Here is a 14,542-nt window from a genome sequence, read left to right as displayed (position 1 = left end):
TTCTGTTCAAAAAGTTAAATAAAGTTTATATGTTCCGTTCAAATGTTATTATAAAGTTAATAAATGTATTGCGTTGCGGCCTGTTTTTTTTTTGTTACCTTCCAGGTAGACCAACCGATCGACTAGCTGCAGCACTAATTTGCATTCTGACAGAAGCATTGAGCTGCTGTCATATTACACAAAAGTCGGTATATGCGGCGCTGCAAGACGAGATTTCTCCTCTGCAGTAAAACATACATTTGCCGAGGCATATGAGCTGAGGGGGCGGCGGTGTTCATATGCTTTGGCAAACACTTTGTATATAAAAAAAAAAAAAACGACATCTATATATAGATTTTTCTCTAAATTTATTGTTCTACATGTCATTGATAAAAAAAAATGTTTGGGTAAAAAAAAAATGGTTTGGGTAAAAGTTATAGCGTTTACAAACTATGGTACAAAAATGTGAATTTCCGCTTTTTGAAGCAGCTCTGACTTTCTGAGCACCTGTCATATTTCCTGAGGTTCTACAATGCCCAGACAGTAGAAAACCCGCATAAATGACCCCATTTCGGAAAGTAGACACCCTAAGGTATTTGATGATGGGCATAGTGAGTTCATAGAACTTTTTATTCTTTGTCACAAGTTAGTGGTAAATGCAGATTTTTATTTTTTTCTTACAAAGTCTAATATTCCACTAACTTGTGACAAAAAATAAAAACTTCCATGAACTCACTATGCTCATCACAAAATACCTTGGGGTGTCTTCTTTCCAAAATGGGGTCATTTGTGGGGTAGTTATACTGCCCTGGCATTTTAGGGGCCCTAATGTGTGAGAAGTAGTTTGAAATCAAAATGTGTAAAAAATGCCCTGTGAAATCCTAAAGGTGCTCTTTGGAATGTGGGCCCCTTTGCCCACCTAGGCTGTAAAAAAGTGTCACACATGTGGTATCGCCGTACTCAGGAGAAGTTGGGCAATGTGTTTTGGGGTGGCTTTTTATATATACCCATACTGGGTGAGAGAAATATCTCGGCAAAAGACAACTTTTCCCATTTTTATATACAAAGTTGGCATTTTACCAAGATATTTATCTCACCCAGCATGGGTATATGTAAAATGACACCCAAAACACATTGCCCAACTTCTCCTGAGTATGGCGATACCACATGTGTGACACTTTTTTTGCAGCCTAGATGCGCAAATGGGCCCAAATTCCTTTTAGTAGGGCATTTTTAGACATTTTGATCCCAGACTTCTTCTCACACTTTAGGACCCCTAAAATGCCAGGGCAGTATAAATACCCCACATGTGACCCCATGTTGGAAAGAAGACACCCCAAGGTATTCAATGAAGGGCATGACGAGTTCATAGAATATTTTTTTTTTGGCACAAGTTAGCGGAAATAGATTTTTATTTATTTTTTCTTAGAAAGTTTCCCTTTCCACTAACTTGGGACAAAAATTTCAATCTTTCATGGACTCAATATGCCCCTCAGCGAATACCTTGGGGTGTCTTCTTTCCAAAATGGGGTCATTTGTGGGGGGTTTGTACTGCCCTGGCATTTGAGGGTCTCCGCAATCATTACATGTATGGCCAGCATTAGGAGTTTCTGCTATTCTCCTTATATTGAGCATACGGGTAATGAGATTTCTTTTTTTCGTTCAGCCTCTGGGCTGAAAGAAAAAGTAAATGGCACAGATTTCTTCATTCGCATCGATCAATGTGGATGAAAAAATCTCTGCCAAAAAAAAAAAAAGGAGGGGAAAGGCATCTGCCAGGACATAGGAGCTCCGCCCAACATCCAAACCCACTTAGCTCGTATGCCTTGGCAAACCCGATTTCTCCATTCACATCAATCGATGTGGATGAATAATTCATTGCTGGGATTTTTTTTTTTATATACAAAGTGTTTGCCAAAGCATATGAACACCGCCTCCCCCTCAGCTCATATGCCTCGGCAAATGTATCTTTTACTGCAGAGGAGAAATCTCGTCTTGCAGTGCCGCATACACCGACTTTTGTGTAATCTGACAGCAGCGCAATGCTTCTGTCAGAATGCACATTAGTGCTGCAGCTAGTCGATTGGTTGGTCCACCTGGAAGGTAAAAAAAAATATAAAAAAACCAGGCCGCAACGCAATAAATTTATTAACTTTATAATAACATTTGAACGGAACATATCAACTTTATTTAACTTATTTAACAGAACGTTAACTTTTTTGCTTACCGGTGATCTTTTTTTTTTTTTTTACATTTATAGGACAAACCTCTCCTTCCCCATGGGATAATGTGCAAAGCGCAAATCGCCCAAAGATGTGGCGAAGTACATTATGCACTTTGTCCCAGGTGAAAGAAGAGGTTTGCAGCAGCTGTGAGTGAAAGGGCCCTAATAGCCCTGTGTGCCTGTCCTGTGTAACGCAATCCCTATGCTAAGTGTACCTGTTTGTGGTACTTCCAGAAACACTCCCCAAAGCATAGGGCAGGGTGGTCAGGGCAGTTAGGACAGAAATAGCGGGTGTCACGCCTTATTCCACTCCTGCTACAGACACAACATCTTTTTCGGGGTGACGGTTGGGTTGAGGTACCAGCAACGACATTGGGGAAATGTCGCTCGTGTAGACGGCTCACTACACTGGTGGTTGGGGCCACGGAACCTCCTGGATATCGATGATCTCTTCCTGAAATTTGAGGAAGGACACCTTCTTATGCCAGCGTCTGGTGCGTCGGGAAACTAAATAAGGAGCCAACATCTGGTCATTGAAGTCCACCTCTCCCATGAGCGAATTATAGTCGTGGACACAGAGGGGCTTTTCAATGACACTGGTTGCTCGTTCTATTAGTATTGTCGTGTCTGTGTGAATGGAGAAAAGCATGTAAACGTCACGCTTGTCTCTCCATTTCACCGCGAGCAGTTCTTCATTACACAAGGCAGCCCTCTCCCCCCTTGCAAGACGGGTGGTAACGAGCCGTTGGGGGAAGCCCCGGCGACTAGGTTGCGTGGTGCCACAGCAGCCATCTGTTCTAGGAATAAATGCCTGAAGAGGGTCACACTTGTGTAGAAATTGTCCACATAAAGATGGTACACCTTGCCAAATAAGGGTGACACCAAGTCCCAGACTGTCTTCCCACTGCTCCCCAGGTAGTCAGGGCAACCGACCGGCTCCAGGGTCTGATCTTTACCCTCATAGATCCGAAATTTGTGGGTATAGCCTGTGGCCCTTTCACAGAGCTTATACAATTTGACCCCATACCGGGCGCGCTTGCTTGGGATGTATTGTTTGAAGCCAAGGCTCCCGGTAAAATGTATAAGGGACTCTTCTACACAGATGTTTTGCTCAGGGGTATGCAAATCTGCAAATTTGTTGTTGAAGTGGTCAATGAGGGGCCGAATTTTTTGGAGCCGGTCAAAAGCTGGGTGGCCTCTGGGACGAGAGGTGCTGTTGTCGCTAAAGTGCAGGAAACGCAGGATAGCCTCAAATCGTGCCCTGGACATGGCAGCAGACAACATGGGCATGTGATGAATTGGGTTCGTGGACCAATATGACCGCAATTCATGCTTTTTGGTTAGACCCATGTTGAGGAGAAGGCCCAGAATTTTTTTTAATTCGGAAACTTGGACGGGTTTCCACTGGAAAGGCTGGGCATAATAGTTTCCCGGGTTGGCGGCTATAAATTGAGTGGCATACCGATTTGTTTTTGCCACGACTATGTCCAAGAGCTCCGCCCGCAGTCAAGAACAGCTAAAAAAATCCCAGTGCCGAACCGATCTGAGCTGTTTAAACCCGAACTCCAGACTGGGCGGTGAAAGTGGGAACTAATGGTGCGGCTGAAGTTGGGGACTGCCAATCAGGGTTTGCCAGCACCTCAGGGACTCTAGGGGCTCTACGGGCCTGTCTGTGCGGTGGCTGCGACGGGGTAATTACTGCATGTGCCACCGTACCAGCTTCAACTGCCCTTCTGGTGCTCGCCATTTCACTATGTTGTACGGCAGTGCTGGTACTAGGTCCAGGGAGGGCTGCGCTGCTGGTGTATGCCTCACCACGTAATCCGACAGCGCCAGCCCCACTCTGCTGCCCTTGAAGCGGATCCTGCGCAACCTGTGGTGTAGCAACACGGGGCCGGGTACGCCTGGTGCTATCAGGGACCTCAACCTCCTCGTCTGAACTTTGGGTCAGACTGCCACTGCTTTCTACAGGTTCATATTCTGACCCGCTGGATTTGTCAGATGAGGGTTCCCATTCCTCATCCGACTGGGTCAGAAGCCTGTAGGCCTCTTCAGAAGAATACCCTTTGTTTGCCATTTGGACTACTAAATTTAAGGGGTATTCCCTGAGACTACCCAAGAAAAAAAGCAAGCCTGTCTTACAAATGGGAGGCTAGCAAAGTACCGGAAGCCACTGTGATTGATAAAAAATATCAAACAGATTTATTTATCGCCGCAGCGCTTGGAAAGTGATTGTGCAGTGATCGGGCAAACACTGCGTTTTGGGTGGAAGGCGAACTAAGGTGACACTAATACTATTATAGATCTGACTGTGATCAGTTTTGATCACTTACAGATACCATAAAAGTACAAATGCTGATTAGCGATACGCTAATCAGCGAATTAGTGACTGCGGTGCGGTGGGCTGGGCGCTAAACGATCGCTAACTACCTAACCAAGGGGCCTAAACTATCCTAAAACCTAACAGTAAATACCAGTGAAAAAAAAATGTGACAGTTTACACTGATCACTTTTTTCCCTTTCACTAGGTGATTGACAGGGGTGATCAAGGGGTGATCAAGGGGTTAATTGGGGTGATGGGGGGTGATCTGGGGCTATGTGTGGTGTGTACTCACTGTGATGTCTGCTCCTCTGCTGGAACAATCCGACGAAAAGGACCAGCAGAGGAGCAGAGAAGCCATTTAACACCTTATATTTTTAAATATAAAGTGTTAACTGGCTTCTGATTTATTTATTTTTTAATCATCAGCCTGCCAGCAACGATCTTTGGCTGGCAGGCTGATGATGAAATACTCCTCTAACTTTTTCCGGCCCGCGATGCGCATGCGCGGGCCGGCTGAGAGCGTAATCTCGCGAGATGACACATAGATGCGTGACTCTGCCTGAGACAGCCGCCTCCGGACCGCTATCCTGCGTTAGGCGGTCCGGAGGCGGTTAACCACAATGCTATACAACTACATGTTAACCTGCTGTGAAATATGAAATGATACACTGCCTGTCCAAAAAAAAGTGGCCACCTGGATTTAATTAAGCAAATAGGTTTGAGCCTACTATTGGATAATTACTGCGTGGGTGATGATCTTTCAGCTGGCAACAAGTTATTTAACCCCAACTGGTGCAATTAGTTGCTTCTAATTTCTTAAACAACCATGTCAAAAGACACATCTCGTGGTCAAGGAAAATATGTTAGTCTGTTTGACAAGTGTCAAATCATTGGCATGCATCAAGCAGAGAAAACATCTAAGTAAATTGCAGAAACTACTAAAATTGGGTTAAGAACTGTCCAACGCATTATTAAAAACTGGAAGGATAGTGGGGACCCATCGTATTCAAGGAAGAAGTGTGGCGGGAAAAAAATCCTGAATGATCATGATTGGCGATCACTTAAACGTTTGGTGAAAGTAAGAGCGTTTCCACACTCACAATGCGAAGGGATCTCAAGGGATTGGGACTGAACAGCTGTGTAGCCATAATAAAACCACTAACCAGTGAGTCAAACCCCCAAAAAAGGCTTCAATTTGCTAGGGAGCATAACGATGGACTCTAGAGCAATGATGAGTCCAGATTTACCCTGTTCCAGAGTGATGGGCGCATCAGGGTAAGAAGAGAGGCAGATGAAGTGATGCCTACTGTACTAGCCTGTGGGGGCAGTGCTATGATCTGGGGTTGCTGCAGTTGGTCAGGTCTAGGTTCAGCAACAGTATGTGCTCCAAGAATGAGTTCAGCTGACTACCTGAACATACTGAATGACCAAGTTATTCCATCAATGGATTTGTTCTTCCCTGATGGCACGGGCATAATCCAAGATCAAAATGCCAGGATTCAGCAGACTCAAATTGTGAAAAAGTGGTTCAAGGAGCATGAGACATCATTTTCACACATGGATTGGCCACCACAGAGTCCAGACCTTAATCCCATTGAGAATCTTTGGGATGTGCTGGAGAAGGCTTTGCGCAGTGGTCAGACTCTACTATCATCAATGCAAGATCTCATCTCTGGTGAAAAATGAATGCAACACTGGATGGATATAAATCTTGTGACATTGCAGAAGCTTATCGAAACAATGCCACAGCGAATGCTTGCCGTAATCAAAGCTAAAGGTGGTCCAACAAAATATTAGAGTGTGTGACCTATTTGGTGGCGACTTTTTTTTGGACAGGCAGTGTACTTCTGCTTTATGGAAATACTTACTACATGACAAACTACTATGAGGATTTTTTTGACACGGTTTATTATTCATATTTACAGCTGAGTGGTTAAAGTCCTTCCCTCTCATGTAGAAGGTTGTGAGTTTAAATCCCAGCAGAAACTTTTCAGAAATAGAAGCTAAATTGGATTTCAATACACTGACTCAAGCACACGAGGTATTCAGCTGAACACTGTGATGTGTCGAGCATCGCGATGCTCGAGACGAACTGGTGTTCAGCCGAGCATGCTCGCTCAACACTAAAAAAAGTACTTCCATTCACCCTTGCTTTTGGGGTGAAATTGCAGTCTAATACAACTAGTTTTGGGGTGGGTTTACTTTAAATATATAAAACTACACCCAGAATCTGTTACTAGGCCACTGTGCTGACTCCTCATGCTATTGCCACCCTCACCACTCTTTCACTGAGCCACTGTGTTAACTCCTCATAGTTGCATAGTTAATACGGTTGAAAAAAGACATAAGTCCATCAAGTTCAACCAAGGGATAGGTAGGGACATGAATCCCAGAAGGAAGTGAGACATAAGCATTAATGTCATTTACTTTTAAGTATTCATCTAAACCCTTTTTAAAACTGTTCACTGTTCCTGCTGTGACCACGTCCTGAGGAAGTCTTTTCCACAGATTCACAGTTCTTACAGTATAGAAGTTTTGACGTTTCTGGAGACAGAACTTTTTCTTCTCCAGTCGGAGGCAGTGCTCCCTTGTCTTTTGAGGGCATTTGGCATGGAACAGTTTTTCATCATATTTTTTTGTACAGCTCATTTATATATTTGTATAGGTTAATCATATCCCCCTTAGACATCTCTTCTCAAGACTAAATAAATGTAATTCTTTTCATCTTTATGCATGCCTCTTATCAGTTTAGCAGCTCTCCTCTGTACTTTTTCAGGCTGCAGAGCGTCCTTTCTATGGACTGGTGCCCAGAACTGAACTGCATATTCCAGATAAGGCCACACCAATGCTTTGTAAAGTGGTAATATTACATCCCTGTCCCGCTAGTCCATGCCTTGTTTAATGGATGACAATATCCTGGTAGCCCAATATCTTCCTCATGCCGTTGCCACCTCACCACTATGTCACTAGGCCACTGTGTTGACTCCTCATGCTGTCGCCACCCCACCACTCTGTCACTGGGTCGCTATTGTCCCTGTTTGACCTTGTTGACATCACCATTTATTTTACCTTTCTTCTGATCTGTCAGAAGGATGGAAAAATTAGACACACAATGGATCCTTTCTATGTAGCAGCTGTAAGGCCTGTATAATGTGGTCCCTATTTTGTATCAGGCTTGGATCATGATTTGGAAGCCAAAAGCAGGAGTGGGTACAAAACACAGAAGACGAGGGCATAGCTAGGCAGCCGAGGAAAATGGCAGCATAATTCCTGAGCTCCATCTCCACTGCAGCGACGAGAACCAGCAAAGCTTGCTAAAGCAACCCCTCTCACCCTAATTTCACTCCAGAACTTTACAAACCTATGCCTATAATGTCGAGAGGGAAAAGAAGCCACAAAGCACAAGGCAAGTTGGATTTCTTTTTCCAACAGGAGCATAACAAAGATGGTGCTGAGACCAGTGCGCGCTCCTTTCCTTCCAGCACCAGCCCGATGCAGACCCAAAAGCGGGGCCCCAGTTCTCTGCCTGCTTCACCGAGTGACAATCTACAAGCCTCCACGGCCTCTCCGCACCTTTCCCCAGTGCCTTTGCCAAAAACTAGGTATGATCCACTGGCGGAGACAGACTTTGGCCTCGGGCTCAGATGCCTTCTCTCCCGCCGACTCTGACGGCCAGCCCAGCAAAGCAGAGGACATGCCGCCGAGACTCAGCTAACGAACCAGACTGCAGCATACTGGTGGAATCCCTGCAGAAATTCTAAACCTCGGAGTAGCTAGCATCAGGTAACTTATTAAAGGAGATTCTGATGGTGTTTAGCACCTCCATGTCACCCAACCTGATGCAGCTTATATCCCAATCCACTGTAAAGGAATTAGATGGTAAAATGAGACATGTGGAATATAAAATGGGGGACTTTGCCTCTTCACACAATCACCTGATTGATGCTCACAATGCTCTAACAGATGATGTGGAATATTTATTATCCAAGCTGGTGGATTTAGAGGATTGATCCAAACGGAACAATATAAAGTTCAGCGGAATCTCCGAGGATATTCAACCTTCAGAGCTTCAGAAATACATAGTGAACATTATGTCTGTACTTTTACTGGATTGCTCTGCACTTTACTATAGATAGAGCTGAACGTGTAGTCAAACCTAAACACCTACCGGAAGCAGCCCAGAGAGATGTATTGGCAAGAATACACTTCTTCCATATTAAAGAGGCCACTCTAGCAGCTGCAAGAAAACTGGGGAACCTACCAGACCCATACCAATCGGTGAAGCTTTTTGCAGACCTATCAGCAGTTACCCTCCAACTATGCTGCCACCTATCCCCCATCATACTGGCATTGCGAGACCACGCTATTCAATACCGTTAGGGGTATCCTGTTAAAATCCTAATTCGAAAAATGGAGAATACTTCACTATCCGAACATTGGAGGAAGGGAAAGAGCTCTTACACTTGTGGAACATACCATTGGCCTCGTCTGGTGCCCGACCTACACTCATTCTTACTCATCAGCATGAGGATCAAGAATGGCACCTGGTGGTCTCAAGAAGGAAGAAGAACCGTTAAGACTTTAACCAACAGTGCGGTGGAACTGTTCATTCCATCGTGACTTGGTAACTATTGCTGGACTTCACCCCAGATGCTGTAGGCGGCTATTCATGCCGCTAATACTGCTTTTGTTTCTGTTTCTGTTTTTTATTTCTAGACCTAACTTTTGAGGAATTCTTGCTTCTATAGACCTTCCTATGTTAGATTTCATGTTTCTAATTTTCTACCTGTCCAGAGATGTCTACTATGGTTGATTGCTGACTTGCGGGGGCTCCCAGGTTGTCTAATTTACATAGCGTCAAAGTTTTTACATCATGGTAATTAAACTTAGTTCCTTGAATGTTAAGGGCTTGAATAGTCCTTACAAGAAGAATGTCACGTGGAAGGAGGCTTTAGAATTTCGATGTGATGTGTTCTGTACCCAAGAAACACACCTGCTTCCACCTGACATTCATAGGATAAAACATGCATGCTCCCTACATTCATACATGCGACATATAGTAAAAAGAAAAGGGGAGTGATGCTTTCCATTAAAAATACTGTCGCCTTCACCCCAGTCAACTCCCAGATAGACCCAAATGGCCGCTACATAATCCAATGTGGTTACTTCAATAATGTCCTCTACACAGGACATGTCAATGTCCTCTACACACGTTTGTTTGTATATGCTTCAAACAAACGCCTTCTTAGATTTCTAAACCGTCTCATGCTGAAAGTTTCAAAACTTAAGCAGGGCAAACTAATCCTATGTGGTGACTTCAATGCAATCCATGATCCCAAGTGGGATTCATCAGCCCCACAAAGGTCTCATAAACACAGACTTTCTAATTTCTTACAGTCTCAATCTCTATATGATGTGTGGCGCATACACCATAGCACTGAAAGGGAATACTCCTTTTTCTGGACACCACACAACTCGTACTCAAGAATTGATCATTTCTTTTTAGAGAGAGACACCATAACTGCCGCCAAAGACTCCACTATAGGAACCATTATGTGGTCAGCCCACACTCCTATTTCATTGACAATTCTTGAGACATTTAATGTCCCCCGGAACTCACTATGGAGAATGAATAAATACCTTTTGGCAGACACTAGATACCAACTGCCTCTTTAAAAGAATACTGCTGCCTCTTTAAAAGAATACTTCCAGTTCAATGTCTCAGTCTCACACTCCTCTACATATTGGCTAGCCCATTAGGCATTTATATGGGGTACAGGAGTATCCTGTCTCTTCACTCGATCAGCATTTGGTCAGTAAACAAAAAAAAACAAAAAAACAGGAGTGGATCCAAAACAAAGATGACACGTGAAAGGAATATTTGCATGTCTTCTGTGTTTTGTACCCTCTCCTGCTTTTGGCTACCGAATCATAAGCCCATTTTGATGCAAAATAGGGACCATGTCATACAGGCCTTACAGCTGTTACATAGATAGGTTCTGTTGTGCATCTCCTTTTTCCTTCCTTCTGACAGATCAGAAGAAGGGTCAAATAAATTGAATAAATAAATATATATATATTAAATAAATAAATATAAGTGCAATGCTAAATGCTGAATAAAATTTATTTTTCCACCAAAATACTTCAATAAAGATTTTACCATGTATAACGGAGCACGGAGATGCAAAGGGTTTACGGATTCCCCTGCACTATATGGACGTCTCAGAAATGAACCGCTGCTCCCGACAGCCGCTCCTGGGAAGGTCATGGAGCTTCCCGGTCATCCAGCATCTATTTTCTCCGCTGAAGGATTATTGCCTCCATGCTGCAGAATTATCATGGAGACATCATGGAGATTTTACCATATATAACCGCAGCGCTGACCGCTGAATAAATTTAGTTTTTCGACCAAAATACTTCAATAAAGATTTTACTGCATATAACCGCCTTACTGACTGACTGCTACCGCTGCTACTTCGGTGAACCCCTGCACCACTACCACCCAGGTAGGCTGCTGCGAAGCAGGTGCTCTACCCTGGGCACGTTTGGCTCCCGACATCCCACTGCTGCCTCTAAACGCTTTCAACACATATAACCGCCACTAACGTGAACTGAGATTGTATTTTTCTTTTTGTATTGAAATATTCCACTAAATGCTTTCAAAACATATAACCTCCGCCGACATGAACTGAGAATGTATTTTTCTTTTTGTACTGAAATAGGCCACTGAAAGCTTTCAAGACATATAACCGCCGACGACGTAAACTGAGAATGCACATTTATTTTTGTACTGAAATGCAAAATATATAACCACCACACTGACTGACTGCGACCGCCGCTACTTCCAGGAATCCCTGCACCACTACTTCCCGGGTAGGTAGGCTGCTGCGAAACAGGTGCTCTACTCCGGCCACATTTGGCTCCTGATCTCCCTCTGCTACCACCCTTCTGACTCCCAGCCATGCGTTCAACACATTCACATATAACCGCCGACGTGAACTGAGAATATATTTTTCTTTCTGTACAGAAATAGGCCACTGAATGTTTTTGCCACAAATAAGTGCACCAGTGCAGTGTGTATATATATATATATATATATATATTTTTTTTTTTTACTGTAATATGCCCCTATATGCTTTCAACAGAAATAACTGCAACAGTGCAGTGCGTATATATTTTTCTTATTTTACTGAAATACGCCCCTATACGCTTTCACTAGAAATAACTGCAACAGTGCAGTGCGTATACATTTTTCTTGTTGGACTGAAATACTCCCCTATATGCTTTTACCAGAAATAACTGCAACAGTTCAGTATGTATATATATATATATATTTTTTTTTTACTGTAATAGGCCCCGATATGCTTTCACCAGAAATAACTGCAACAGTGCAGTGCGTATATATATATATATATATATATAATATTTTTTTTACTGTAATATGCCCTTATACGCTTTCAAACAGAACTAACTGCAACAGTGCAGTGTGTATATATTTTTCATTTTTTACTGTAATACGCCCCTATACACTTTCAACAGAAATAACTGCAGAAGTGAACTGAGATTATATTTTTCTTGTTGTGCAGAACTACGCCCCTATACTCTTTCACCAGAAATAACTGCAACAGTGCAGTGAGTATATATTTTTCTTGTTGTACCAAAATACGTTCCTATAGGCTTTCAACAGAAATAACTGCAGAAGTTAAATGCGTATATATTTTTCTTGTCGTACAGAATAAGATACTAAGATGTAAGCCACTAAAGGCTTTTCAACATAACACTTGCAGCCCAATAACTAATAGCTGGAAAGACAGAGCTGTCTAATGACTATTTGGATCCCCATAAAATCTTTCTCTGCACTTGTAAATCACTTTCCTATCAATGTCCCTAGCGCCTTCTGACGTCTCTCCCTGCACTAAGATGCTGTGAAATGATCCTCCCTATCCTTTCCCTGCACTTAGAATTTATTTTTATTTTTTTTAAACATTTCCCTGCACTCTGAATGCTGGAAAATGTCTGATTGTAAGATGGTCACAGTATTTATAGGGCAGTGACATGCCAGGGCTGGCTGGCTGCTGAATGGCTGCATGCAGGCATGTCAATCTGGGTGATACCACCTTCCCAGAGTTCCTTGCCCCATCTCCTCAGTCTTCACACGTGTAGCCGCCATTTTAGGAAAATTGCAGTTCGTTACCACGCATTCACTGCAAATCAAATTTTTCCTGACATTCGGATCGAATTCCACTTCGTCAGCTAATTTCTAATATTAACGTTCAGCTCGCAGACACTGCCATACACATTTTAGTCCATATTGGCTGCTACAATTGTTCAGACGGCCCATACATGGGCGATAGATGGTAAATCTTTCTGGGAACACGCTTTTAATGAAAGACCTTTATTTAATGGATAACCTTTCTCTGAATGAAAGATCCGATTATCCGATGAAAATATTAAATGTGGCTGACTGCTTTTCAGATGATCATGGTCCGTCATCGGTCGTAGTTTGATTTAAATAAGCTATGGTAACATTCACTTGGGTTGAAATTATCCATTTTGCTCAACTTTAGGCTATGTTCACACCTCCATTGCGAACTCCGGCAGAGAAACAGCCTGCTGGAGTGCATCGTATCTGGATCCCCATTGACTGCATTGCGATTCGATGGGGTTCCAGCCGCCTTCTGGCAGTAATGGTGGCTTTTGGCCGGGTAAAAAGTAATTCTTGCAATGCATAGTGTGGTCTGATGTGCTGTCTCTTTTTTGCAGTGATAAACTGTAATGCTTTGAGGGCGAAGTTACTAATATACCATTCAAAATCTTTAGCTTTTTTTCATTTCATAATCATGCATGGAAATTACTCCTTAATGTACATGGACTTCCACCTCTTGGCATTTACCAATTATGAAAATGTGGAGCTTTTGATTTTCATTAGCTTATTGACACTGTATTTGCTTTGTGTTCTTGAAAATGTTCTCGTTAACCTCATCGTATGTCTGACCCCCCAGCTGCATACACCCATGTATTTTTTTCTATGCAACCTCACAGTCCTGGATATTATATATGTTTCTGCTATCTTACCAAAGTTAATACTGATCACAATCACGGGAAACACTAGTATATCCAACACAGGATGCTTCACACAAGTATTTTTCTATGTTTTTTGCATTGGAACTGAGTTTTTCTTACTTGTGTGTATGGCCTATGACCGATATGTGGCCATTTGTATTCCTCTACACTATAGGCTTATTATGAACCACAGGACATGCTTAATTTTAGCCGCATTCTGTTGTAATCTTGGCGTGTTCAATGCAATAATGTATGCTCTGCTAATATCTCATTTATCCTTCTCCAGCTCTCGAGAAATCAACCATTTATTTTGCCACATGAAATCAATACTTCAGCTCGCCCGCAGTGATGCAACTAGCATTGGGATTTTGATAACTGTAGACGGTGTTTTATTAGGGTTCCTCCCATTTATACTTATTCTGGTTTCTTATGTATACATTATATCTACAATTCTGAAGATACATTCAAAGTCAGGAAGGCACAAGGCTTTCTCAAGTTGCTCTTCTCATCTTACAGTTGTTTTATTATTTTGTTTGACCTCTCTCAGCCTTAATATGAAACCAGAGACTGAGTTTTCTCAAGAACAGGACAAATTGCTATCCATGCTGTACATTGTCGTTGCTCCTATCTTAAACCCATTGGTGTACAGTTTAAGAAACAAAGATGTCCTACGAGCCATCAAACGGCAAATCTCAAGAACAAGTAAGATGTGGTAAAAAAAAAAGAAAGAAAAAAAACTGAATTGCAACTTTCTCTGTAACAGGACAAGATGCTGTTCATGACTTACATTACTGTGGTTCCGATATTAAACCTACTGGTACAGTGTACATTTTCCTCGGCTTCACCTATCTGAATAGGGCTAAACTTCAAAACCACACATGACCTATGGACTAGTGTGCTACTGTTTTTAGAAATAAAAAGAGTAGCACAAAAAAATAAGTGTAACACTCCAG

At 42.6% G+C, this 14,542-nt stretch overlaps 1 protein-coding gene across 1 annotated transcript; it reads left to right on the top strand.

Moving 5' to 3' along the window:
- The first annotated feature begins 13,366 nt into the window (after window positions 1–13,366).
- On the top strand, window positions 13,367–14,305 carry LOC122925532 (olfactory receptor 5V1-like). Its single transcript, XM_044276890.1, has one exon. It carries the CDS (start codon window positions 13,367–13,369, stop codon window positions 14,303–14,305), a length of 939 nt encoding a protein of 312 aa, XP_044132825.1.
- Window positions 14,306–14,542: the final 237 nt, after the last annotated feature.

The sequence above is a fragment of the Bufo gargarizans genome, chromosome 2 (assembly GCF_014858855.1).
Source record: "Bufo gargarizans isolate SCDJY-AF-19 chromosome 2, ASM1485885v1, whole genome shotgun sequence".
NCBI lineage: Eukaryota > Metazoa > Chordata > Amphibia > Anura > Bufonidae > Bufo > Bufo gargarizans.
Note: the sequence above shows the minus strand (reverse complement) of the source record. Positions and strands in the feature narration are given on the sequence as shown.

What these genes read in the sequence shown, in the direction of transcription:
- LOC122925532 (XM_044276890.1), top strand. Translation starts at nt 13,367, where the DNA reads ATGCATGGAAATTACTCCTTAATGTACATGGACTTCCACCTCTTGGCA.